This window comes from Camellia sinensis, chromosome 9, assembly GCF_055761805.1.
Source record: "Camellia sinensis isolate YWXY chromosome 9, ASM5576180v1, whole genome shotgun sequence".
Lineage (NCBI taxonomy): Eukaryota > Viridiplantae > Streptophyta > Magnoliopsida > Ericales > Theaceae > Camellia > Camellia sinensis.
In genome coordinates this window covers 76,135,275-76,162,889 of record NC_138969.1, presented here as the reverse complement: position 1 = coordinate 76,162,889, position 27,615 = coordinate 76,135,275, and the positions used below count along the sequence as shown (strand labels likewise).

Here is a 27,615-nt window from a genome sequence, read left to right as displayed (position 1 = left end):
ACTCTTTAATAATCAAGAAAACATGATCAATTTTAAACCATTTACATCAAAACTCCTTTAATTTTAAGATTAAGCTCAAAATGTTCATAAGCTCATAATTTTCCAAAACTTTGCTCTTCTTATTTCCAAAACATGAAACCAATCTTTCAAATCTTTTAGAAATCCATGATGCATGTCTAATTAAAACTCAAAATTTGTAGGATTTACTCATACATGTAAAAATGAAACTCAATTTCATACAAGACTACAAAAATCAAATCCAAAATAATTAATTTCCAACTTTATTTCTATAATTTTAAATCTAACTCAAGTTTCTTTATCTTCTTGCTAATTTCTTTTAATTACATGAAATTGAACCTAAATCCTTTTTCATTTCAAGTGTTAGGTGAATTATATAGAAGAATTAAATAAGAAATTTACCTCAACTTGTTGAATTCTTGAGTTCCCTCCCAATTCTTATTTTTTCCCTAAGCTTTCTTTTCTTCTTCTCCTTAGAGTGAATTTTCTCCTGTGAATTTCCAGCAAGCACGAGTAAGTTGAATTCTCTCTCTCTCTCTCACTCCTACGGGTTCCTCCAGCCAAAACCAAGAAAATGAATAGGCTCATTACATCCCTTTCTTGATTTCATTTCCAAAATTCTAGAACTTTCTCCAACTTTCATCTTTTTATAATTAATTGATTAGTTTAACTTACTAATTACACATTAACTTAATTAATCATTTCTTGAACCTAATTGATCAAGTTTAGTATTTAATTCAATTAATCTAATTAATTTCAATTAACGCTTAATTTAATTATTCCAAATTTTATTAATCTGAATCAAATTTTTAATGAAACTCTCATATGATTCTATACCTTAAACAGAATCAATTTAGCTGGTCGCTTATGGTTTCTTAAATCATCTAAACTTTCAATTTCTAATTCAAAATAAAATCTCCTATTAAACAATTCACTATATACATGACTTCTAATTAAGTAATAATGTTTAGCTCCAACCAATTTTAACTCTTGATTCCTATTATTAAATTAATCTCAATTAAGCAAATTTAATTTTACGTAATTTCGTTAATTTTGATTGATTTTAAAATGCCCAAAATACTCTAAAAATCAAATTAATGTTATTAAGATTTTCAATTAATATTTCTAAGGTGTACAAACGTTTCAATTTCAAGTCCAAAGTTATTCTTTAGCTTAATTTGATCCATCAAAATTTATACAAAGGCTTTAAAATTAATCTAATTTTCCCGAGTCTTATAATTTTTTACATATGTATTTCTCTTAACATTCTTAACCAATTGTATTAATTTCCAATTAGTTTCTATTAACTAATTTACATTTCTATTCCTTGATAATTTGAGGTAATTAAATTCAATCAAATATTTTTATATATATCAATGATTATTTCACAAAAGAATTTACGTGCACCCAACTTATTCACTATATTTTTAATTATTTTGCATAATTGAATAGCTCAATTTTGATTTAAGATGGTGCCTAATATTATTATTGTTAATGGCGGTATTCGGGGTATTACAGTAGAACTCTAGAACATACGGCCCAGGCCCAGGCCCAAGGTCTTAGTTGGACCCGAGTCAAGTCAAGCCGAGCCGAGCCTACTTGGGCCGTGGATGGGCTTTGGGTGGGCCACAAGCTCACGAGCCAGATTTACATCCCTAAATGTTGACGAAAAAAAAAAAAAAAAAATCATATAATTGATTAACAATGTTGGAGAGAAAAAAGAAAGTTTAGTTTTGCTTTGCACCGCTCATAAAAGGGTGTTTGGTGTGGATTATTTTGGCCAACTCATAAATTTTAGTTTTGAAAAAGTTATTTTGGACTGTTTTGTTAAATTTATTTTAAATACTTTTTAATTCTAATAACTTATTTTAAATCAAAAAAATTGATTATAAGAAGTTGTTCATCCTTTGGATTGTTTGATTAAATTTATTTCAAACAGATTCTGATTCTAACATCTTAGTTTAGCTTAAAAAATTGATTCTAAGAAGTTGTCCGCCCATTGTTTCTAATTATCAGCTTCTGCTATGGACATATTAATTTACGATTGTACTCTTAGATTTATTTTATTATTATTATTTTTTTTTTAAAATAGAAAAAGACAAAAATGGATCGTCGATTAATCTTTTATTTTTTTTTTTTTTTTTTTTTTGGGAAATATGGACTAGTAGTGAATAACAAAAAATAAAAGTTGATTCAATTTACAATTAACAAGGATAAAAATGATATTTACACATTAAAAAGTTATTACACAGATTATTTATCAAATACTATTCAATAATTTAAATTTATAATCCAGCAAGTGCACCAAACAAATTAACAACTTTTGATTAAACACCCACAAAATAAGTGAACATGTCGTATATTGGGTGGCTCAGATCATTCTAATAAATCTAATAGTTATGAATTTTTTTCACGTATGGTATTCAAAAACCACTCTTGGATACTATAGTTAATCTTGTATATCCTTACAATTTTTTTTCTCTGTCTTGTTTGGAAATTTGATTATTGTAGTTAGTTTTTTAATTTTTTTAACAATTTAATGAGATAAAAATACTATTTTAAAATGATTTGTGTTTTTTTTTTAATTAAAAAGATGATTGTAAGAAAAAAAATAATTAATTAATATTTCATTTTATCAGCAATTTAAACCTTTTTAACTTTATTATTTTAAGAAATTTAATATTTCATTTTATCAACAATTTAAACCTTTTTTAACTTTATTATTTTTAAGAAAATAAATAAATAAATAAACTTTTCCCAAACAAATGTACATAACTCGGCTGTGTATAATACCGCCAAAATCGCACCGAATCGCTTTGAACCGCGCCGAACCGTGCAAAATTTCAACTCTGACGGGCGGGTTGGACGGGTGGAAGGCCCAGTGCTGGCGGGTTGGCACGGGTGAGGGGTGAAATTGCCCAATCCGCAAGTCTAACTGACCGACCCGACCCGCTTATGTTTAAAAAAAAAATTTCACTTGCTGTACACTCTCTCTCTCTCTCTCTCTCTCTCTCACTCTCTCTCACACACACACACACACACACACACACACACACACACACACACACACACACACACACACAAAATAATTGCTCCATTAAACCTAATACCCACACATTTCAATTTCTCATTGACATACACATCTCATTGACATACACATCGCCGCTGCTGTGAAGAACATTGCATCGATTCACACACACATACGCATCGCCATTGTTGTGCTGCCGATCGGCTCACCGCTGGTCGCCTATCCTCACCGCCGCCGCTGATTTCTCCTTCCCTTGCCGATCGGCTCACCGCTGTTTGCCTCTTCTCGTCGTCGTCGACTCGTCGGTACTGTCGCTGCTCTCTCTCGCTCTCTCTCTCTCGATGCTCTCTATTTTCTATATACACACACATATATATATATATATATATATATAACATCAGTGATACTATTTCATAAAGAGGTTATAATAATGCAAGGCTGTAAATCTTTAGTAGTCATAGACCATGGCCAATCTTTAGTAGTCATAATGCAAGGCTGTTCTATTTCTTTGAATTCCTGTTTACTACTTATTTCATTTGTGAAATTTTGTGCCTAAAAGTTTGTATTCCAGACAACCTCACAAATCATTTTTTGTTTTTTTCCCTTTGAATTACAATGCTCAATATTTTCCCATTGGTTCAAAAATCATTTTCAGTTAATTTATAAATTACATCTTTTTACTCTTTGATTCAAGTTTTGTAATTTTATTATATTTTTTATAAACCGCCAATCCGCCTGAACCGCCAAGACAAATCCGCCATTATTTGCCAACCGAGCCGCAGGTTTTTGATAAGAAAAATGACAAATTCTAATGACATTTTTATCAATCCGCCACCTGCCATACGATTTCTATTTTGCTCCTAAACTGCACCAACCCGCATCACGGTCTCACCCTAATTCACACCCTCACATCTCATCTCATTCATCAGATTGTCTCCCCTCCTGCTCGGCCGCTAGTCTTGCCGGTCGCCACCTATAGCCTTGCCGGTCTTCTCCACTCGCCTTTGCTCGCTGATTAGGTACTCTCTCTCTCTCTCTGCTCTCTCTCTTTATTCTCTCTCTGCTCTCTCTTTGCTCTCTCTCTCTCTCTCTCTCTCTTTGCTTTTTCTTCTATTGTTTAATGGTGGTGCTATGATGATTAATGAAAAGGTAACAACAATGCTCTGTTCTGTCTGTTATGTTATCATCATCTACATTGTGTGTTTTGTTGTTAGCTGTTTGCCACTGTAGTTTTGCCCCTTTTAATATGTTTCTATTGTTTCTTATTGGGATTGTTTTTATACTGTTTGTAATTATTTTGTTGTATTTTTTGTAATGATATTCTTGTTGATTATGTTTATTTGCTCATCCACTATTATTATGTTTATTATTTGTATTTGTTTTATGAGCCGTGCTAGAGGCCTCGAAAAGAGAGGCGCGAATTTGCCCTGAATTGGTTTTTTTTTTTTTTTTTGCTATGTTGGTTTGGTTTGGGGCTTTTTTTTGGAAGGGTGGTTAGGTGTACGCTAAAACCTAAATTCTAAAATCTGAAATTCTAAAACCTTAAACCCTAAAACCTAAAACTTAAAATCCTAAACCTCTTAAACCCTAAACCCCAAAATCCTAAACCCTAAACCTCTTAAACCCTAAATCTTAAAACTCTAAACTCTAAATTCTAAACCCACCCCTACACATATCCATCCTTAAAAAAAAATAAAAAATAACAACAGCCCAACAAACAAATAAATAAATAAATAAAAACAACCAAACTAACACAGCCCAACAAATAAATAAAAACAACCAAACCAACGCCGTCCAAAAAAAAAAAAAAAAAAGAAAAAGAAAAAGAAAAAGAAAAACAACAACAATTCGAGCCACATTCGAGGCCTCAAATTCGAGGCCTCAATCTTTTTCCTTTGTATTGTTGACTGTTAGTTTACGTATACTTTGTTCTTTTTTATTTGTTTTATTAGGTATGGCACAATCTTCTGGGTGGGCTGGTTTGTTTGCTAGTGGCCCATCACCTATGCCTACTCTGCATCCACGGCCTAAGGAAGAATTTCCACACGCACTTAATGAAGAAGCTACAATTGTATATGAATTGCAAGATCGTTAGGCTGAAATTCAGTATGAGAAAACTTCTTTATCCACCTCTCTAAAGTGTTTATGTGAGACCGAATAGAACTCAAAAAGTGTTTGTGTCAATAGGATACTAGGCGCCAATATAATGCCTTTCCCTCTAAAAAATATTTGGAATCTTTAGAGACCATATTCTTATTTGTTGGTAAATGTTCATTAACAGCGACCTATGAAGCACAAGTACTCCAAAAATGTTGCTGTACAAGTGCCGGGTACTTCCCGGGTGCGGGTACGCGTACCGGGTACGCCTAAAACGCACCGGGTACGTTTTATACGGTCAGTATACTGATGGGTACGCCATGGGTACGGTTTTGGGTACTCCGGGGTAAAAAATGAGATTTTTTATAAATTAAAGGGTACTCTGAGCAATTTTTTGTGTCTATTTTAAAGAATTATAAAAATTTGGGGTTCTTTTGTAATAAATAAAACATGAAACCAAATTAATATAGGGTTCTTTATTCTCTCTATCATTCGATCATCTCAGCTCCTTCCATATCTCATTCTGAAATACTCCAAGACTGAAGAACTTTGAAGGTGCTAGGGTTCCATGTCTATTCGATCATCTCCTTCCAGAAAGACTCCCAAGAGAGTCTGAAGAACACTTTGAAGGTGCGATTGAAAGGTTTAATCGAAGGTGCTGCTGATTGATTCTCTCCTTCGAAGGTGCGATTGAAGGGGTAAGTTCATCTTCGATTCTTTATCCTTTCTTTCATTTTTTTTTTCCAGATTTTTGTGCTGTTTTTTCGCTGCAAACGATCGATTCTTCTCCTCTTTGGTTTTCTCTTTCTTTGATCCTTAATCTTTTTCTTCATTTTTCTTGAACTCTTTTTTTTCTGATATATGTCCAGATTTGTTGAACTAAGATCTGTCCTTATTTATTTATTTTTTTCCTGATATATGTCCAGATTTTTGAACTAAAATCTGTCCAGATTTGTTGAACTAAGATCTGTCATTATTTTTTTTTTCCTGATATATGTCCAGATTTTTGAACTAAAATCTGTCTAGATTTGTTGAACTAAGATCTGTCCTTATTTTTTTTAATTTTTTTCTGATATATGTCATATATATATGAATATGATATTGGTTGTAAAGCTTGATGACAAATTAAAATCCCTTGACACCTTAAATTCTCTTTCGTAGCAGTTTATTTTGAGCGGGGAGGGATGGGGGTTTTGTAACTGAAAAACAGAGCATTCATTTGTGATGCATAACCATTGGTTTTGAGTTTAGTTATCTGTCTGTTTCCACATTGGTTAATTTCCTTGCAATGCTTGATGTTGTGGGTGGATATGATTGGTTATTGTTTCATTGTCCTTCATGAACTAAAATTGGGAGATACTTTGTAGGCCAATATGGGAATCAGATTGAAAGGTGTTGTAGGGTCCTTGTTCTTGTCATACTTGTCACTGAAATATATATTTTGATATTTAATTTTAATTTGTAGGTTGGATCCTATAACCATAATTATAAAAAAAAATAAAAAAAATATTAGCGTACCGCAGCCGTATCCGTATCATACTTTTTTGGGGTTTTGCCGTATCGGCGTACCCGCACTCGTACCCGTACCCGCACCCGTGCTTCGTAGACAGCGACTAAAACATTGGTAGCCAAACCTAACATTTGGCTACTAATTTTTATTTTTGTCGACAAAAATTTAATATACAACGGCTAAGTTATTTTAGTCATTAAAAGTTCATCTACATGTCCCCATTATTTGGCGACTAAATTTATTGTCGGCAAATAACATTATACGGTGACTAAATGAAGAATTAGTAGCCTAAAATTTTGACTAACACCGACTAAAAATATTTTAGTCGCCTATTTTGTTGTGTTTAGTGACTAAAGTTTTTTGTAGTCGCCAGTAAACATTATATCTCGACTAAAATAATATATTAGCAAAAACCTTCAACCAACGCCAACTAAAAGAAATTTTAGTCACCAAAAGTGCTATTTTTGGCGACAAAAAAACTTTTGGCGACTAAAATTTTTTTGGACGCCAAACTTAGTCGCCAAATGTGTAGTTTGTTGTAGTGCAAAAACCTTGAAATGAGTTGTAAAGCATACTGACGTGACTACAATCTCACTAATTCCAGAAAAAAAAATTACAAACATAAAATAGAAACAAATCCCTACTCTAAATCTGTCATAGAATTCAGTTTATCTTCTAAAAAAAAAAAAAAACATTTTTCTTAACAATCTTAGAAATCAATTTCGCTCATTAAGAATTCCATAAAAGCAATCTTGCAAAATAAAAGATAAAAATTATGAAAGAAAAAAAGAGCAACAAACGAGCAACAATGGATAGAGGGAAAAAAAATACCAAGTAACATTCACACTTGAATAATACCAAACTTGAGCACATATGTGTCGCAGAACAGGAGAAGCACCATTGAAAATTGCATCAGCGATACAGCTGATATGACTCTTCTCAATCCTCACCTACAATTAAAAAATTAAATTAAAACAAAATAAAAATATCCAAATTGCCTGAGGTAAATATAATTTATAAGTATACCTCACCGACTTCAAGATGGTCATTATAGTGCTCTATCATTGACCTATAGAATCGAGTAACTTAATAAGTAGTACTTTCGGGCGGACTAAACTCGTACTTATCCCGAAACTGCTTTTTATCTGCTTCAATTTTAGTGTGCACCCTTGTCGGAACACTGACAGTAGGAATTCTAGAATGCCAATCAGGATAATAAACCCCTACATAATAATCAAAAGTGCATCCATGTAACAGTTGACGACTACTTATAATATCCCAAAATTTTTTTATAGACTTTTTTTTTTCTTAGTGCCGTCCCAATATCCACCCGTGGACTAAAACACAAATGAACAAAAGATTAATTAGTTAAAACTACACAGAAAAAATATCAAAAGGATAGAACATATTTAACTTACACATGACGGTCGTTGCCCAAATCCTTAATAAAAAGGGAAAACTCATACGAAAGCCTCTGTTCATTGATATAACTTGGCTGCAGTTACTATTTAAAAAAATTACCCTCTTTGTAAGGCTTAACCATAACTTCAACAATCAAAGAGCGAAAATTCCTAATGTCCGCACATTTTGCATTAAGAAGCTCTGCAAAAAACAAAAATTTCAGATGTGCATTTCAAAAACCATAACCAAATAAAATGAAAATAAAGAATGAGTTACAATATACCATTAGCATGTATCGCTTTTTTGACCCAAATAAGTTTGGCTTTATAGTTTACAATCGAGATTGCACGCAACAATCTAGTACAACAATAGCCCAAAGAATAGATTTGACGTAATGCTTTGCTAATATCACCAAATAGAGGCATTACTTTAGGTTTAATATAAGTCCACCAATCCTTGATAACGTAAGACTTTTTAGACCAAATTTTATATTCAGAATCAACCTAAGAGAAAATATCTTTGCTAGTAGCTCACCACCCATGCCTACAATGCATCCACAACCAGAGGAAGAATTTCCACACGCTCATAATGAAGAAACTACAATTGTATATCAACTGCAAGGTCGTCAAGCTGAATTTCAGTATGAGAAAACTTCTTTGTCCACCTCTCTAAATGAAGATTTTGCAATGGAGTTTAGTAGTTTTGAGACTTTGAAGATAATCGTAGAGCAATGGAGCACTTGGAAATATTGAGGATTTTCAAAGGGAGTAGTTACGTTGTAGACGGTTACTTTGTAGATGGCAATAGAGTTTTGAAAATATCTTGTCCAACTTTTTCAAAACTCTATTGCCAACTTTTTCAAATAAAACTCCATTGCCATCTACGAAGTAACCGTCTACAAGGTAACTACTCTCTTTGAAAATCTTCGATGTCGCCAAGTGCTCCATTGCTCTACGGTTATCTTCAAAGTCAAAACTACTAAACTCCATTGCAAAATCTTCATTTAGAGAGGTGGACAAAGAAGTTTTCTCATATTGAAATTCAGCTTGACGACCTTGCAGTTGATATACAATTGTAGCTTCTTCATTAGGAGTGTGTGGAAATTCTTCCTCTAGTCGTGGATGCATTGTAGGCATGGATGGTGGGCTACTAGCAAAGATATTCTCTTAGGTTGATTCTCAATATAAAATTTAGTCGAAAAAGTCTTACGCTATCAAGGATTGGTGGACTTATATTAAATCTAAAGTAATGCCTCTATTTGGTGATATTAGAAAAGCATTACGTCAAATCTATTCTTTGGGCTATTGTTGTACTAGATTGTTGTGTGGAATCTCGGTTGTAAACTATAAAGCCAAACTTATTTGGGTCAAAAAGGCAATACATGCTAATGGTATATTGTAACTCATTCTTTATTTTTATTTGGTTATGGTTTTTGAAATGCATATTTGAAATTTTTGTTTTTTGCAGAGCTTCTTAATGCAAAATGTGCGAACAGTAGGGATTTTCGCTCTTTGATTGTTGAAGTTATGGTTAAGCCTTACAAAGAGGGTAATGTTTTTAAATAGTAACCGTTGCCAAGTTATATCAATGAATAGAGGCTTTCGTATGAGTTTTCCCTTTTTATCTAGGACTTGGGCAACGACCCCAAGTTAAATATGTTATATCCTTTGATATTTTTTCTCTTTGTAGTTTTAACTAATTAATTTTTTGTTCATTTGTGTTTTTAGTCAACAGGGATATCCATTGTGGCTGTTGGACGATTCTTCATTTTGGGACGACACTGAGAAAAAAAAAGTTTATAAAAAAGTTTTGGGATATTATAAGCAGTCGTCAACTGTTACATGGACGCACTTTTGATTATTATGTAGAGGTTTGGTATCGTGATTGGTGTTCTAGAATTCCTATTGTCAGTGTTCCGGCAATGGTGCACACTAAAATTGAAGCAGGTAAAAAGCAGTTTCGGGATAAGTACGAGTTTAGTCCGCCCGAAAGTTCTACTTATTAAGTTACTCGATTATGTAGGTCAATGATAAAGCACTATAATGACCATCTTGAAGTCGGTAAGGTATACTTATAAATTATATTTACCTCATGCAATTTGGATATTTTTAATTTAATTCTTTTAATTGTAGGTGAGGATTGAGAAGAGTCATATTAGCTGTATCGCTGATTCAATTTTCAATGGTGCTTCTGCTGTTCTGCGACACGTATGTGCTCAAGTTTGGTGTTATCCAAGTGTGAATGTTACTTGGTAAAAAAATACCCCTCTATCCATTGTTGCTTGTTTGTTCCTTTTTTTATCTTTTATTTTGCAGGATTGCTTTTATGGGTTTCTTAAGAAGCGAAATTGATTTCTAGGATTGTTAAGAAAAATGTTTTCTTTTTTTTCAGAAAAACTAAATTCTATGACAGATTTATGGCAGGGATTTGTTTGTGTTCTATGTTTGTAATTTTTTTTTTTTCTCTGGAATTAGTGGATTGCAGTCACATCAGTATACTTTACAATTCATTTCAAGGTTTTTGCACTACAATAAACTGCAAATTTGGCGACCAAAGAAATTTTAGTCGCCATGGCAAGTAAAATTTCTTTTCGTCGGTTTTGGTTGAAGGTTTTAGCCACTATATTATTTTAGTCAAGATATAATGTTTATTGGCGACTAAAAAAAAAACTTTAGTTACTAAATACAACATAATAGCGACTAAAATATTTTTAGTCGCTATGTACTGTTATTTGCCGACAAAATAAATTTAGTCCCCAAATAATGGGGACATTTAGATGAACTTTTGGTGACTAAAATAATTTAGTTGTTGTATATTAAATTTTTGCCGATGAAAATAAAAATTAGTAGCTAAATGTTAGGTTTGGCTACCAATGTTTTAGTTGCTGTTAATGAACATTTGCCGACAAATAAGAATTTGGTTGCTTGAGATTCCAAATATTTTTTAGAGGGAAAGACATTATATTGGCACCTAGTAGCCTATTGACACAAACACTTTTTGACCCCGTTTATTTGGGGTTATGGAGAGGGGATTGGGTTTGATAGTGAGGAGGGGATTGAGAATGAGGTGTTTGTTTTGTGAGATAGGGAGGGGATTAGTAATCCCATGGTATTAGTAAGGAGGAGGAAGGGGGATGGTAAGGAGGAGGTAGAGATGGTATTAGAAAAATAGTGAGGGGATTAGAAATTTTTTTATTTTTTATATATTGGGAATTTTTTTTTAAATATGTTTATTTTTTTATTTGTTTTATTATTTTATATAAAAATAATTTAACAATTCCTCACTATCAATCCCCTCACTATCAATCCCCTCCATTCTATCCCCAAAACAAACGGGGCCTTTGAGTTTTGTTTTGTCTCACACACCAGACATAGAGAGAAGTCAATACCAAACCTCAACGCCGCTCACCACCGTCGCTGGCCACCACGACCACTGCAAATCAACACCGCCACTGAATCACAAGTATTTTTCTCTTGCTCTGTTGCTCTCAATCTCTCTCTCTCTCTCTATCTTGCCGTCTCTCCCTTCCTCATTCCTCACACTTTCTGTAGGGCTTTATATGATTTTTTTGGTTTAATTTTGTGTTGATTTCTTAAATGGGGTCGGTTGAAGTGGTTTGATTTCTATACATAAATCCCAAATTCAATCTCAAAAGTTCCAAAATGTTATCATCTTATATTGGGTGGGATGGTGAAGAGACGAGGCAAGGAAGAGTTGTGAAGGTATAGGTTGGGAGCAAAAGAAGAAAGTAAATGGGCAATCAAAATTTTCAGTTAATATACAAAAGAGAGAGAGGGAGAGAGACGAATTGGAATTTGATTTTGGATTTTGGATTTTGAAATTTGAAATTTGAGTTTTATGTTTTTCAGAGTCAATTGAGAAAAACAAGTTTCTCAGATTACAAAAGCTAGGTACCCAAATTAAAAAATATATTGCAATATAAAAAAGCAGTCTTCTTGTTGGACTCCTTTGTCTCTCCAGACTCATTGGTCTGTGTTGGGTGCAAAATTATAGCACCCATGAACTCCTTTGACTTGAGGGTGTTTATCTTCAATGAGGTGTTGTTCAGCACCACCTGCACAACCCCACACCACTGCAAATTCCATCTCTATTTTTGAATTTAGTGAGTTCATTTTCTTTACTGCTATCTGCATCATGTTCATAATGAAAACAAAAAACAACCAACCAATAATGATCAATAAAAGAAAATTTTACTGGCCTGGTGTGAAATCTATTAGGTAAAATCAATGGCCAGATGATAAAAAAAATTGCAAAGTAGGAAACATGATATGCAGATGAGATGAGCAGAGTAGAGAGAGCGCTAACCTGAAGTCCATCTGAAGTTCTACCCCAGTAGACACTTCCAAAACCTCCTTCACCAAGTTTATTATCCTCACTAAACCCATTTTAAGTTATGCTTTTGTGTTAGGTATTCTTTTTTTTTTTTTTTTTCATCAGCAAATAGAGGAACTTTATTGATGTAGAAGAAAAACCATACAAAGTATTAGATTACATCAATGAAGGGAAGGCAAGAAACAAGAATCATCAAAGTGATCCATCCTAATCCCAACTAGGTTGGCATTAAGAGGAGCACACAGGCTAGCTCAAGCCAAAGTTGGCGAGGATCCAAAAAATAGAGAAATAATAGTACAGAACACACCCCATAAACACCAAAACAATCTGACTTTAATCCTATTGTAGAGAGGGGAGGGGGGGGGGGGGGGAGGGAGAAGGAGAATGGCACAGACAATCTTACTTTTTTTGGAGCTTTTTTTTTGTTTAAAATATTTGTTTGTTGTTCATTGGTGACTAATTAAAAGGAGACATTGTCCATGGGAAAGAAAACAACAATGGTGGGTTAGTACCCTTTAGTAGTCTTGTCCAATATAGATGTTTGGTTTGGTGCGAGAAAATAACTTGACAAACAAAAACGCTGCTGGTTTGGATGCAACCAGTTTGGTTTGGAGCTATTAGTTTTAGCAAAACTTTCAAGGGGCGGATTGAAGGTTATATCTTATATAGGCATTGCATTGCATTGCTAAAAATTGTTATGTATTGTAGCTAATTTAGGGAAGGAATTTAATAAATCTTAATTAAAAAGGTTTTTAGATATGGAAGATGCCTGGCCGCAGGTCTACCTTGTATGAGAGTTGATGAAAAAGGACCAATCCATAATGCATGCATTAATGCTTTACTCTATGTAGGAGAAAAAAGAGCAGTAGTTTTGGAAACCCAAAAAAAAAAAAAAACGGATCTGTTATCAGAGATTAAGATTTGTTCATGGGTGTGGCTCACAATGACAACTGTAAATATACTTCATAGGTTCCAATTTTCTGGGTGGTTTATTGTATGGGTTAATAGATTTTCTTAAAAAAGAAAAAAGAAACTGCTACTCCGTGCCAAATATATATACATCGTTACTAAGACCAAACAACTAAACTGCGTAAACTAGATGTAAACATGAGGCAGCAAACCAAAGCACCAACTTGCTGCCATACAAACTAGATAACAGCAGGCCAAAACCCAGAATACGGTAGACCAAGTTACCAAATTTCTGCACCACACACCCAGCTATCGGCCCTCAAATGCAATCCTTAGTTTAAACAATGCTGTGGGATCCATATTCAAATGTAGATTGTCCGCAAACACATAGGGTGTGTTTGATTGGACGGACTGGATAACGGAGGATTAGAATCCATTGGACTTGAATCCTCGGACTGTGAATCCCTCGAATCCTTCGGATTATTTGGTTGGTTTGGATGTGTATCCCGTGTTTGTTTTCTCATGGGATTAGATGTCTGGAAATGATTATTTTTAGTGAATCCAAAGTTTGGTTGGACGAACTGGATAGGATAAATGAGCAAAAGACCATTTTACATTTTTCAATATAAATTTTAATTATTTTTAGCTAGATTAAATAAAAATTTATTTATTTTGTTTTTTTACACAATTAAATAAATAAAATATCAATAAAAATATGTTATTTTTTTAATTAAAATTTTAAATAAATTTATTTTTAAAAATAATAATAATTAAATAATGAAATTAAATAAAATATAAACAGAATTTTAAAATAAAATATTTATAAAAAATTATTTTCAAAAATTAAATAAATAAAACTTCAATAAAAAGTTAAATAAAATTATTTTATTTTTAAATCGAGACATTTAAATTTTATTGAATTTTACTAAATATAATACATAATTAAATAGTAGAGGGTCAAAATGGTCATTTCATTACCTAATCCAAATAGTAAATAATCCCACCTCTCCCCAGGATACAATAGTCTCTCATATGAGGGATATGGAGTCCGGCCGGACTCCATGTCCAGCGGACTAAAAAAAAAAAACGATGGACATCTCCCTCCTTCGAATAAACAATCCGAACAGTGAATAATTCCCCCCCCTCCCAATCAAACACACCCATAGATAAATCCTTTGCTTACCTCCTTCCGCCGTGCTTCACTCCTTTTCCTTTGCTTCACTACGGGAATCCACCCACCATTCTCCATCTTCTCTGCCTCAGATGCAGTCCTTAGTTTAAACAATGCTGTGGGATCCATATTCAAATGTAGATTGTCCGCAAACACATAGGGTGTGTTTGATTGGACGGACTGGATTAGGGGGGATTAGAATCCGTCGGACTTCAATCCTCAGACTGTGAATCCCTCGGATTATTTGGTTGGTTTGGATGTGTATCTCGTTGTTTGTTTTCTCATGGGATTAGATGTCTGGAAATGATTATTTTTAGTGAATCTATGGTTTGGTTGGACGGACTGGATAGGATAAATGAGCAAAAAACTATTTTACATTTTTCAATATAAATTTTAATTATATAAAATATCAATAAAAATATGTTATTTTTTTAATTAAAATTTTAAATAAATTTATTTTTTAAAATAATAATTAAATAATGAAATTAAATAAAATATAAACAATTTTAAAATAAAATATTTATAAAAAATTATTTTCAAAAATTAAATAAATATAACTTCAATAAAAAGTTAAATAAAATTATTTTATTTTTAAATCGAGACATTTAAATTTTATTGAATTTTACTAATACATCATTAAATAGTAGAGGGTCAAAATGGTCATTTCATCACCTAATCCAAATAGTAAATAATCCCACCTCCCCCCAGGATACAATAGTCTCATATGAGGGATATGGAGTCCGGACTCCATGTCCAGCGGACTAAAAAAAAGACAAATGATGGACATCTCTCTCCTTCGAATAAGCAATATGAACAGTGAATAATCCCCCCCCCCCCCCTCCAAAATCAAACACACACATAGATAAATCCTTTGCTTACCTCCTTCCGCCATGCTTCACTCCTTTTCCTTTGCTTCACTACGGGAATCCACCCACCGTTCTCCATTTTCTCTGCGAATACAATATTTCTCTGTTATCTCTCTCTTAATATAAACTTACATAATAACTTTGAAATATTTTGTGTTAGGTCTTCTTATTCATGTAATTTCATTGTACAACTTATATGATTCAGTACTATCAATAAATCTTTTATTTTCCCATTTAAAAAACAATTTTCTATGAAGTTCTATGAATCAGCCTATTTAGCTATAATTTTTTTTTTTTATTGTTCTTTGTGATTTGTGCATAAGACCCAGATTAATGTGTAAAGTAATTCTTTTATTTTTTCAATGTTTCAAAACGTTAAAATTTCATTACTTTTGTTTTACAAATTTGATTTTTAGAAAATTTATGTTTACAAAATGTATTTGCAGAGATCTATAAAACTACAATCTATATTCAATATCAAATTTAATTTCCCTCTCTTAGGGTTAGATTGATATCTCTCCCTCTAAGATGACTTGACATAGAATTGTTCATATTTGTGAAATTTGAATATGAATAAATGCCAAGTTAGTATTCAAATTATCCAACTACATGCAATGGACAAATAGGCAAAAGATCCCGATCGGTTATTATTATTTTGTTTACTTAAAAATGCAATGATAATCGAACCCCTAAATTTACTTAAGCTCTCTTCCATTATTGAGTATTTTTCCATGTGGTGTCCATTACCATGTTCATCTTTGCTTGGTGTGTAGGGTTCGAAAGATGGACAAGAGTTGGATGATGATAAAAGATAGGTTGAAAAGTAAAGAGTATCAACAAGGTGTTCAGTCATTTATTGAGTTTGCTACGAAGAATTTAGGGCCACATGATGAAATTCGTTGTCCGTGTGCCGATTGCTTAAACGGCACAAAATTTAGTTGACAAGTTGTACGGTTGCACTTGATACGAAGAGGAATCACGTGTTCTTATCGAACTTGGGGGCACCATGGGGAACATGGTCCCATGTGTTGTGATCATCCTACTGTGCGAAATGATGATATTGAAAGCAATGGAGCTAGATTGACAGCCAATCACGATAATTTGGGTGAACTGCCTATTATGTTAGAAGAGATTTACATGAGTGGTCTTATGGATGATCATATCGACGAAGAACGTAATAGTTCGGAGACGCACAATTTATTGTAGTTCATTAAGTTGTTTGATGATGCTCAACGTAAAGTATATCCGGAGTGTGAGAAGTTCTCCATCTTGTCCTGCGTTATTAAGATGCTTCACATCAAGGTGTACAATGAATGGAGCAACAAATCTTTCGATATGGTTATGTAAATTTTCAAAGACATTCTACCAAAGTGTGATGAAACTGTTCCATAGACCCTTTATGAAGCGAAAAAGTTCTTACGTGAATTGGGTTTGGGATATGAGGTCATTCATGCATGCAATAATGATTGTACTTTATTTTGAAAGGACAACACAAAATTGGAGAATTGCTCTACATGTAAAGAGTCTAGATACAAGTTGAACGACAAGAAGGGTAAAAAAATTCCTCACAAAATATTGAGGTTTTTTCCTTCAACACCGAGTTTGAGGAGATTGTATGTCGGAAAAAATAGCCGTAGATATAAGATGGCACAAAGATAAGCATGTAGATGATGGAGTATTACGGCATCCAGCTGATGCTGAGGCATGGAAGGACTTTGATAGGCAACATCCTACATTTTCTGCGGATCCTCGGAATGTAAGGCTAGGGCTTGCCATGGATGATTTCAATCTATTTGGAAATGAGTACATCGTACAACATGTAGCATGTAATCTTAATGCCTTACAATCTTCCCTCATGGAAGTGTATGAAAGATCCATTTGTCATGATGTCATTGCTTATTCCCGAACGATCGGCACCTGGAAGAGACAACGATGTTTACTTGTAACCATTAGTAGAGGAGTTAAACAATTTGTGGGAGCATGGTGTGCAAACATATGATACCTCAAACGGCCAAATATTTACAATGCTTGTAGGAGTCATGTGGACCATCAATGACTTCTCTGCATATGGTAACATGTCTGGTTGGAGTACAAAAGATTACGTGGCCTGCCCTAATTGTAACATGGATGCTTCATCTCAAAGTGTGTGAAGTAAGATAGGGTATATGGGTGCTCGTTGCTACTTACCTGAGAACCACAATTGGCGAAGAAGTAAGCTCTTCAACGATGATATTGAGAATCGGTCCAAACCTGTGGAGTTATCAGGAGGATAAATATTGGAGCAAATTAATTTGGGGACGTACAGACCGTATGGAAAGCATCTAAACAACTGAAAAAGAAAAAAGAATGAAAATTCGACTTTGAACTGGACAAAAAGAAGCATTTTGTTCGACCTACCTTATTGGAAAACACTGAGGCTTCGACACAACCTTGATGTTATGCACATAGATAAGAATATATGTGACAATCTGGTTGGGACACTATTGAGCATAGATAACAAGGACACGAAAAAAGCACGTTTGGATCTGGAGGACATGCGAATGCAAAAGGAGTTACACTTGATAAGGCATACCAATGGCTCTTTCAAGAAGCCTCCGGCATTGTACACATTGTCTCCGGCAGAGAGACAAGGTTATTGTGATTTATTGAAGAGATTATTTCATTTTTACCCCTATACTTTGTCATGATTTTCAATGACCCCCCAGACTATTATTTTTACGCGTTCCCCTATACTATTTAAGTTACTATCAATTTTGCCCCTTCCGTCAGATTTGAAACGGAAAAAGTTAAAAAAATTACATTTTGGCCCGAAATTTCAGAAGAAAGATGCAGACCCACCCTTTCCTACCAGGAAACCATCACAAACCACCACTTCAAGCTCTTCTATCTCCTTCATCATAACTCCTGCCTCATTTTTACGTCATTGGATTCATCTCACAATTTAGTTTTCGTATCACATCTCACACGTCTCATTCTTCCTCTTTTTGCATGCTATCGGAGCTCTGAAAGTTTATTAAAAAAATAAGATTGAACTCAACCGCTTGCCTTGTCGATTGAACTCGCTAACAAAAATGTTGAAAGAAATCTTTGTGGGGACTGAGCTTCCTTGACGCATGAGAACTAATACCAACAATGCCTGCCTCCTCTTTTCGCACGACACAGTGCTCGAATGACGTTGAAAGTGTCATTCTTCGGGGCATATGCAATCTCAACCATCAACTTCACCATCACCACTCGAACCACTAACTTCACTGCCACCAAACTCGATTACCGCCACCATAAGCATTACCATCACCACCACCACCACCATCACCATCACCATCACCTGCTCCGTTACCACCTAGAACCATGTTCCACATCATGTTATAAGTGAAAAAGAAGAAGAAAAATGAGGAAGATGGAGCAGAAAGAAACAAAAGATGAATGTTTTGAAATTTTCAAAATTAGTTTTCGGACAACTTTCGGCATACCAAAATCGCCCATTACACGAAGAAGTGAGAAAGCGAGGTAGTGTACAACGAAGTAGGAAGTGAGGTGAAGAGAATGGTGAAAGAATGAAGTAAAACCGTCAAGAATCGAGAAAGATATGAAGTCTGAAAGATGGCTCGAAGAAAAGTTGAAAACGAGAAGAAGAGTCTTTTTTTTTTATCAACTTTCGGAGCTCCGATAGCTTGCAAAAAGAGGAAGAATGAGACGTGTGAGATGTGATACGAAAACTAGACTGTGAGTTGAATCTAATGCCGTAAAACTGAGGCGAAATGGAGTTATGACGCAGGAGATAGAAGGGCTTGAAGTGGTGGTTACTGGTGGTAGTTTGCGGGTAGGAAAGGGTGAGTTTGCATATTTCTTTTGAAATTTGAGGCCAAAATATAATTTTAACTTTTTCCGTTTCAAATCTGACGGCAGAGGAAAAATTGATAGTAACTTAAATAGTATAATGGTATGCGTGAAAATAATAGTAGTCTAGGGGGTCATTGAAAATCATGACAAAGTATAGGGGTAAAAATGAAATAATCTCTTGAAAGAATCAGAAAAACCTTGTCTCTGCCAGGGACACTGTGTACAATGCCGGAGGCTTCTCGAAAGAGCCATTGGCATGCCTTATCAAGTGTAACTCCTTTCGTATTCGCATGTCCTCCAGATCCAAACGTGTTTTTTCCGTGTCCTTGTTCTTGCTATCTATGCTCAATAGTGTCCCAACCAGATTATCACATATATTCTTTTCTATGCGCATGACATCAAGGTTGTGTCGAAGCCTCAGTGTTTTCCAATAGTGTAGGTCAAACAAAATGCTTCTTTTTGTCCAGTTCGAAGTTGAATTTTCATTCCTTTGTCTTTTTCCATTGTTTGGATGCTTTCCATACGGCCTATACGTCCTCAAATTAATTTGCTCCAGTATTTGTTCTCCCGATAACTCCACAGGTTTGGACTGATTCTCAATATCACCGTTGAAGAGCTTATTTCTTCGCCAATTATGGTTCTCAGGTAAGTAGCAACGAGCACCCATATACCCTATCTTACTTCGCAGACTCTGAGATGATGCACCCATGTTACAATTAGGGCAAGCCAAGTAACCTTTTGTACTCCAACTAGATATGTTACCATATGCAGGGAAGTCATTGACGGTCCACATGACTACTGCATTCATTGTAAATATCTGGCCGTTTGAGGCATCATATGTTTGCACACCATGCTCTCACAAATTATTTAACTCCTTTACTAATGGTGACAAGTAAACATCGATGTCTCTTCCAGGTGCCGATCGTCCGGGAATAAGCAATGACATCATAACAAATGGATCTTTCATACACTTCAATGGGGGAAGATTGTAAGGCATTAAGATTACGGGCCCCATGATGTACGATGTACTCATATTTCCAAATGGATTGAAACCATCCATGGCAAGCCCTAGCCTTACATTCCGAGGATCCGCAGAAAATGTAGGATGCTGCCTATCAAAGTCCTTCCATGCCTCAGCATCAGCTGGATGCCGTAATACTCCATCATCTACATGCTTATCTTTGTGCCATCTTATATCTGCGGCTATTTTTTTCGACATGTACAATTTCTTCAAACTCGGTGTCGAAGGAAAAAACCTCAATATTTTGTGAGGAATTTTTTTACCTTTCTTGTCGTTTGTATCTAGACTCTTTACATGTAGAGCAATTCTCCAATTTTGTGTTGTCCTTCCAAAATAAAGTACAATCAATCTTGCATGCATGAATGGCCTCGTATCCCAAACCCAATTCACGTAAGAACTTTTTCGCTTCATAAAGGGTCTATGGAACAGTTTCATCACACTTTGGTAGAATGTCTTTAAAAACTTGCATAACCATATCGAAAGATTTGTTGCTCCATTTATTGTTCACCTTGATGTGAAGCATCTTAATAACAAAAGACAAGATGGAGAACTTCTCACACTCCGGACATACTTTACGTTGAGTATCATCGAACAACTTAATGAACTACAATAAATTGTGCCTCTCCGAACTATTACGTTCTTCGTCGATATGATCATCCATAAGGCCACTCATGTAAATATCTTCTAACATAATAGGCAATTCAGCCAAATTATCGTGATTGGCTGTCAATTTAGCTCCATTGCTTTCAGTATCATCGTTTTGCACAGTAGGATGATCACGACACATGGGAACATGGTGCACCCAAGTTCGATAAGAACACGTGATTCCTCTTCGAATCAAGTGCAACCGTACAACTTGTCGACTAAATTTTGTGCCGTTCAAGCAATCGACACATGGGCAACGAATTTCATCATGTGGGCCTAAATTCTTCGTAGCAAACTCAATAAATGAACTACGATGGGGTTGACAATGGCCTAGGGTTGGTGATTTTCACTCAAAATGTTCGTCCGTTTGGTTCACTCCCAAGAGCAATTGATGTGTCCATAGCTAACCGTGAATTGACTCATTGGTTTGTCCTACACAATAGCTTTGAAGTGGACAAATATCTAGAGTATGACTCGAACAAAATATACACCATATGTGCGCTACAATTTTTTTTTTAAGTCTTCATTATTCCAATTACTTATGAATTACATTATATTAACTAGGGAATACAAAGTCTTGTTGCAACAACATGGAAGTGCATGCGACATTGCAACGCGACAATGTAAAGAATTTTCTAAATGGTTCAAAGATCGCGTAAGCTAAAATTTCTTATAGTATAGTTTACCAATAACGTTAAATTATTCTAAGTTGGAATTAACATGACATTCTTTGTTGTGTAGATGAACCAATTGCGAAACCAAAAGTTACCCGAAGCAACGGATGAGATGTGGTCATTAGCCAATGGTCCTAATGCCATAGTGAACACATATTCGGGATGCATTTCTAATGGCGTCCGATTCCATATTATTGACCGTGACAACCGTTGTAAATGTCATAATAGTGGATTGGTAGTGGAAGGGGACTACCAAGGCCAATTGATAAAGTTCTACGGCAACCTTTGTAAAGTGTGGGAAATGACATATTTGTTTGGACATCGGGTTGTTTTGTTCCAATGTGAATGGTATAACACTGGTAGTAGCCGAACTTTGCGTGTCGAACCACATGTGACAACTGTTAATGTAAGAAGTCGATGGTATAAAGATGACTCGTTGGTGTTACCACGCCAAGTTCAACAAGTTTTCTATGTTCATGATACGAAGTTAGGTCTGAATTGGCGAGCTGTAGAAAAGTTTCAACATCGACTAATTAGGGATGTGCCAAAGATGGATGTGCCAGAAGTTGATGATGTGCTGCAACAAGATGAAACCACTACTGTTGTACCAACTGAGCCTATTGATGATGATGTTGTTTTGCGTCGCGATGATATTGAACCTAAAATTATTTCAATGGAAGTTTCTCAGTCCAATAAGCGTGTACAACCTGAGGGTGTTATGGATGATGCTTTCATCTGTGATGAGGAAGATGAACTAACAATCACGGGTGATGAAGAAGAAGATGATGAGCTAGAAAGTGATTTTGATACAGATACGGACATAGAGTTTTGACGTATGAGTTCAAAATTCCGATGTGTTCTCTAAGTAGATAGGTCAGAACTTTGTTTATTTGTCCTTCTTGTTTTGTTGATGTAATGGGGGAAATTAAGAATACGGCTTTTGTTCTTCTATTATATAGTCAGATGTTATCTAAAATTCCTTAATTTTGTGCAATGTTCAACCTCTTAAATTGATGAACCTGTTAATTTGAATTTTATGCCTAATATTGGTTTTATGTACATGCCCTTTCTTTGACAAGTGAACAGAATAATTTTGGTCGTATTGTGTTATATGTTAATCTCGTGAATGATTAACTTTTGTAAATAATCCATATTGCTTTCAACATTGATGATGTATGTGAGGTTTATAATTCATGTATGTTTGTTACTTATTGCAGCTAGCATGGTTCCTGAGATCAAAACGGGTCGGCGTAAGAGAGCATCAAGTGGCAACGTAGTATCAGCCTCAGAAGCATGTCCACATGAGATTGGCACCCCGCTGACTTTCTCTGATGGGGCGCAACTGCCGGATGATACACAGACAGTTGGCGTGGGTAAGATCATTGTACTTAATTGTTTATGGCTTTATTTAATTTTTTTTTTTTTGGGTGCATAAGTCATAAATTAAGACAATGAAATAGACAACATATACAAGGGATATACCTCTGGCCCTAACAACAGCAGAACAAAGACTAAAACGCTGCAAAAAAATTAATAAGGCCTAAACTGTAGAACATGACCAGATCAAAACCCCATAAAGACAGAGGGGCCACAAAACAAGGAAATTTACACAGCAAAGAAAAACAAAAACGAACAAGCTGCACCAGCTACAACAGCAGCAGCAGCCAACAGACAGCTGCACCAGCTGCATCGATAGTAGCAACATTCAAGCTGTAGCAGAATTTACCAATACTTTAGGCAGCCAAACAGCAGCAACAGCAGCCACAGTCAGCAATAATTTATGGCTTAGTTGTTAGCAATGTTTGTAATTTGTGACTTGCTTCCCCTTTTGTACCAGGGCGAACAAGGTCAACTCGTGTATGAGGACCTACATTAGGCAAAGGAGTGCAGAAAAAAATAGCTAGGAAAAAAGGAGAGAAATTGCATGTTTATGTCAACTAAGTGTTCAATGCAATCACTGGAGGGAATGCCACCCCAACAACGAAGGAGTTGGGACTGCAGATTAGGCGGTTGTGCCCTCTTCAGAGTGTGAAGTTGTGGAAAAAAATCGATCAAAGTACCAAAGATGTTGTCCAAGCTGTGCTAGTATGAGATTCATCTTGCGATAATTTCTTTATTATGTTATTTGTAATTGCTTAAATTAATTAATGTAATACTTCTCTTATTGTGTTTGTAGGACAAGTTTGTTATTGGCGAGGATTTTCATAATGATGAACAAGCCCAACGGATCATTGATAGAAAGGCATATTTGTTGTACAAGGATTGGAGATATAACCTAAAGCAAGAGTTCCTCGAACTTGAGGAATAGGGTGTTGATGATCCCTATAGTCATCCGCCTACTGGAGTGAGCTTGGAGGACTGGGAAAAATGAATCTCACTTGGTAACAAAATAATTTTAAACCCCATTCTTGAAATTAAATTATGCGTTAATATGTAAAAATTCTTCACTAAATATATATATTTTTTTTTCCAGAAATGCTCAAAAGTTGGTGAAGCAAATAGGCATATGCTACCATACAATCATACAAGCGGATCTCGATCATTTTCAATAGCAATGTCGCTAATGGTGAGAAGTTGTTAATTTAGTAGTGTACGAATCACTGCTTGTTCTTTATTTTCAATACTACTTTATCCAGTTCTTCATTTTGTTATTTCAAATCTAGCAGGTAGATGAGGATGGAGATCTAAATTTTCCTGAATTTTATAAGAAATCACACAAGTCTAAGAAGACAGGAAATTGGATTGACCCCAAATGTGTTGAATATCAATTAGTAAAGTTGTAAATTCTTTCATCATTGTATGTGCTTCTGGTAAATACTTAGTTGTTTTTTTGCCATGACAAGATGAGATGCTGAATCTACAAGTGGTAGCCATTGATGCGAGGACGCCATTGACCCAAGAAGAACTATCAAGGCAAGTGCTTGGGCAAAAAAAAAATTACTTGCGTGGATTTGAGATAGGCCCACAACCCTCTTCGACACCTGATAGTGCGACACAATCTCGTGATAAACATATGGAGTCAATGAGGGCTGAACTGAGGAGCATCAAAGAGATCACGAGGAGCTGCTGAGGGAGAAAAAGGTGCGCCAAAGAGATCACGAAGAGCTACTGAGGGAGAAAGAGGAGCGCCAAAGAGATCGTGAAGAACTTATGAGGGAAAGAAAGGAGATGATGAAACAAGTCGAAGAAGAAAAAAAGCACGGGAGGCACAACAAGTACAACTCAATCATCTGAACGACGTGGTGTCACGACTCACAACCCTCTTGCAGGGTTTAGATGGTCATCCCACTATTCGGTAAGAAGAATTTTATTGCTATGCTACTAAAAGTTCTACAAAAAATGGATCGTATTGACATTATGGTGTACGATGAACCTAGAATTGTTTTATAAAGTTCCTATTCAAACCTATTAGAACGTTGATTATGGGTTTTTTTTTTTCTTTTTCTTCCTATGCTTCGAATAGGTTTTGAGGTGTAATGTGAGTAGACTTAGCAACAGAGGACCTAGTGTTTCGATATTCCAAAGGACTTTATTCTGATTTCCATAAGATAACCATATGATTTTAATGAAATATTCACTTTCCCAGAATTGAGTAGGATTAGCTTATGAATATGAGGGAAGTCACTAAATTAGGAGCCTCATCCAATTGAATGGCATTACTAGAGGCGCAAAATGAATCTTTTGATTGTAAACTGTAAAAATCACAAGGAAAATTCATTTTTCGCATGAGGAACTTTACATATTATGAATTTTATCAGGTCAGGAAAGTGAGGTACAACTACAGACATGACTAGCCAACCTAACCTTGATAGGAGATACAGTAAATACATCACACTGCTAGATTTTTAGTGTTGCTGCAAATGATTGTTGCTCTGATAATCGAGACACAGACCCTGCAATTAGACCAAAAACATAAAAACAATGTCGAAGAAGATCAATCTAATAGAATTACACATATTTAGTCCAATCTTAAAAACCCATAAATCAAACATTAAAACATTTCTACAACTGCATTGTTGCACTTCAAAAATAAAAAATAAAAAATAGTGATACCCGTGATGAAAGAGAATACTGCACAATCTCCTGTCCATGATTTCCTGCAAACCTCTTCAAATTACTCGATATCAGCAGGAGATACATGCCCAGATAGATTAGGAAAACACAAGTATATATAGTATAGCTGGTTAGGAAATACCTCTTTCCATCCATAACTGGATCGTTGAATAAACAATCTTGTGACGGCCTCCCATGGTATTTAGCTCTCAGCACTGATCCATTAGGAAGTACAAGCCTTTTCATTATCTTGAAATCGTGCTGCCCGGGTTGGTCACTGTTATATCAGCAATGATATACTCAACATATTATTAAGAAGGAAGTTTTTTTTTTTTTTTGACCTTTTCTGCTGAAAGTGAAGGAAAAGAGGGATACGGGAAAAAAGAAGAATTTTTGAAAAAACGATTCATAATTGAATTCCTTGGCAAAACCATAAGTTCCAAGGGCATAACATGGAGGGAAAAAAAATACAGTGAAATGTTGAAATTGTAGAACAATCGAATAATCCTTGTTATTGGAATTGGCAATGTAATCAAGGACAATGAAAGATTTTTGATGCTTAACACAGACTACAAGATTAATCTGTAGACTTGGTCTTTCTCTTCAAGATATATGCTTCTAATGATAATAATAGCACAATAAACTACATACTTAGAGGCTATGCTAAAAATTCAGGAAATCCGTTATACTGTTGGATCCAAATGTTTGAAACTAAAGGACAACTGGATCTCCCATTTGAATTTAAAGGACAATTGGATCACCAAGAACAAACAAGCTCTCAAAAGCTGAAAGCTATATGCTAAGAAAAATTATGATAAGTTGGGTAAGTAAAGTAGTGATTTTGGGTAGTTGAGTGATTAAAAATAACTATGGAATGAAATCACAAAGAAGTGATTTCCTCATTATTGTTGAATATATATGTTGCACAACCTTACATTGATTGTCATTTTTTAGATGCCAATGGACTTTTACTCCTGTTCACTTTGCATTATTTAGGTTCCTAACATTTCAATAATGTTAATTTCATTTTCAAAATATTATGATTGAGGGATGAAACTACACCTCAACCAAAAAATAAAAATAAAAAAAACGAAAAAAATCCCTTTACAGATCTAATAACTTTTTTTTGAGTGGTCTTATGCTCAAACGCCATATGGAACTAACGTGTGTAATTTTTGTTTTGTAGATAGCTTTTGGCATCGACATGTGGATTTGCCATTTTTGTGTACGGAGGATAAACACTTTTGAAAAGTTCCACTTTTTTGTCGTCCTCTGCTTTTTGTATGAAATTTGGATGAATCGCACATATAACTTTTGGCAGGGTACATAATATTTTTGACATGGAACTTGTATTTATTATTGTGGTATATAGATTACCTTTTGTTGTGGTACAGATTACCATGGTAATTTATACCATGCCAAATGGTCATTTCGCATAGTAGTGAATATATTTTTGTGGACGGAGGACATTGTTTTGGTATGCTTATTTGTTATGTATGAAATTATTTCCAATTGGAATGTATACTTGGTTTGTATAGAAGTTGACATTCTAAGTTATTCTTTTTTGTTTAATGGTTGTAAAGTAGAATATGCGTTATGGAATGGGTGATAATATATACATATTGTTTTGTTTTTATACCTGATATAGGTTGCAGTGGATACATACAGGTTGTGGACAAATTAATTATATATAAAAAAAAATACATAAAATGATATTTTTGGCGACTAAACAATTGGTAGCCAAAAATAGAGTTAAATATTTTTAGCAACTAAATATTTAGTAGCCATTTAAAAAAACTTTAGGCGACTAATTATTTAGTAGCGAAAAAAAGGAAAAACACTTTTGGCAATTAAATATTTAGTTGTCAAAACATAAAAATTATATTGTAGGCAACTAAAACTTTAGTAGCTAAAAAAAATTAAACTTTAGGCAACTAAACTATTTAGTAGCTAAACAACAAATTGGACTTTAGGTCACTATAACAAAATATAATAAAATAAAATATCCGCAACTAAAACTTTCATCGCC

General features: G+C 34.6%; 1 protein-coding gene across 15 annotated transcripts; it reads left to right on the top strand.

The window, feature by feature from the left end:
- Positions 1-3,076: 3,076 nt before the first annotated feature.
- Positions 3,077-27,158, top strand: LOC114273463 (uncharacterized). Of its 15 annotated transcripts, XR_014339982.1 has the most exons (10): positions 3,077-3,351; positions 3,976-4,065; positions 4,999-5,152; positions 5,649-5,841; positions 22,751-22,906; positions 23,371-23,618; positions 23,710-23,914; positions 24,007-24,099; positions 24,377-24,828; positions 26,773-27,158. XR_014339982.1 is itself a non-coding variant. In XM_082887125.1 (2 exons), the coding sequence occupies exon 1, from the start codon at positions 21,601-21,603 to the stop codon at positions 22,363-22,365; it is 765 nt and encodes a 254-aa protein (XP_082743251.1). In that variant the 5' UTR covers positions 21,486-21,600; the 3' UTR covers positions 22,366-22,406; positions 22,751-22,882. The 15 variants fall into 15 exon arrangements, 1 of the variants encoding a protein (XP_082743251.1); XR_014339983.1 differs by lacking the exon at positions 4,999-5,152; XR_014339984.1 differs by lacking the exon at positions 4,999-5,152 and having other exon boundaries at positions 22,751-22,917.
- The last annotated feature ends 457 nt before the right edge of the window (positions 27,159-27,615 follow it).

What these genes read in the sequence shown, in the direction of transcription:
- LOC114273463 (XM_082887125.1), top strand. Translation starts at nt 21,601, where the DNA reads ATGAACCAATTGCGAAACCAAAAGTTACCCGAAGCAACGGATGAGATG.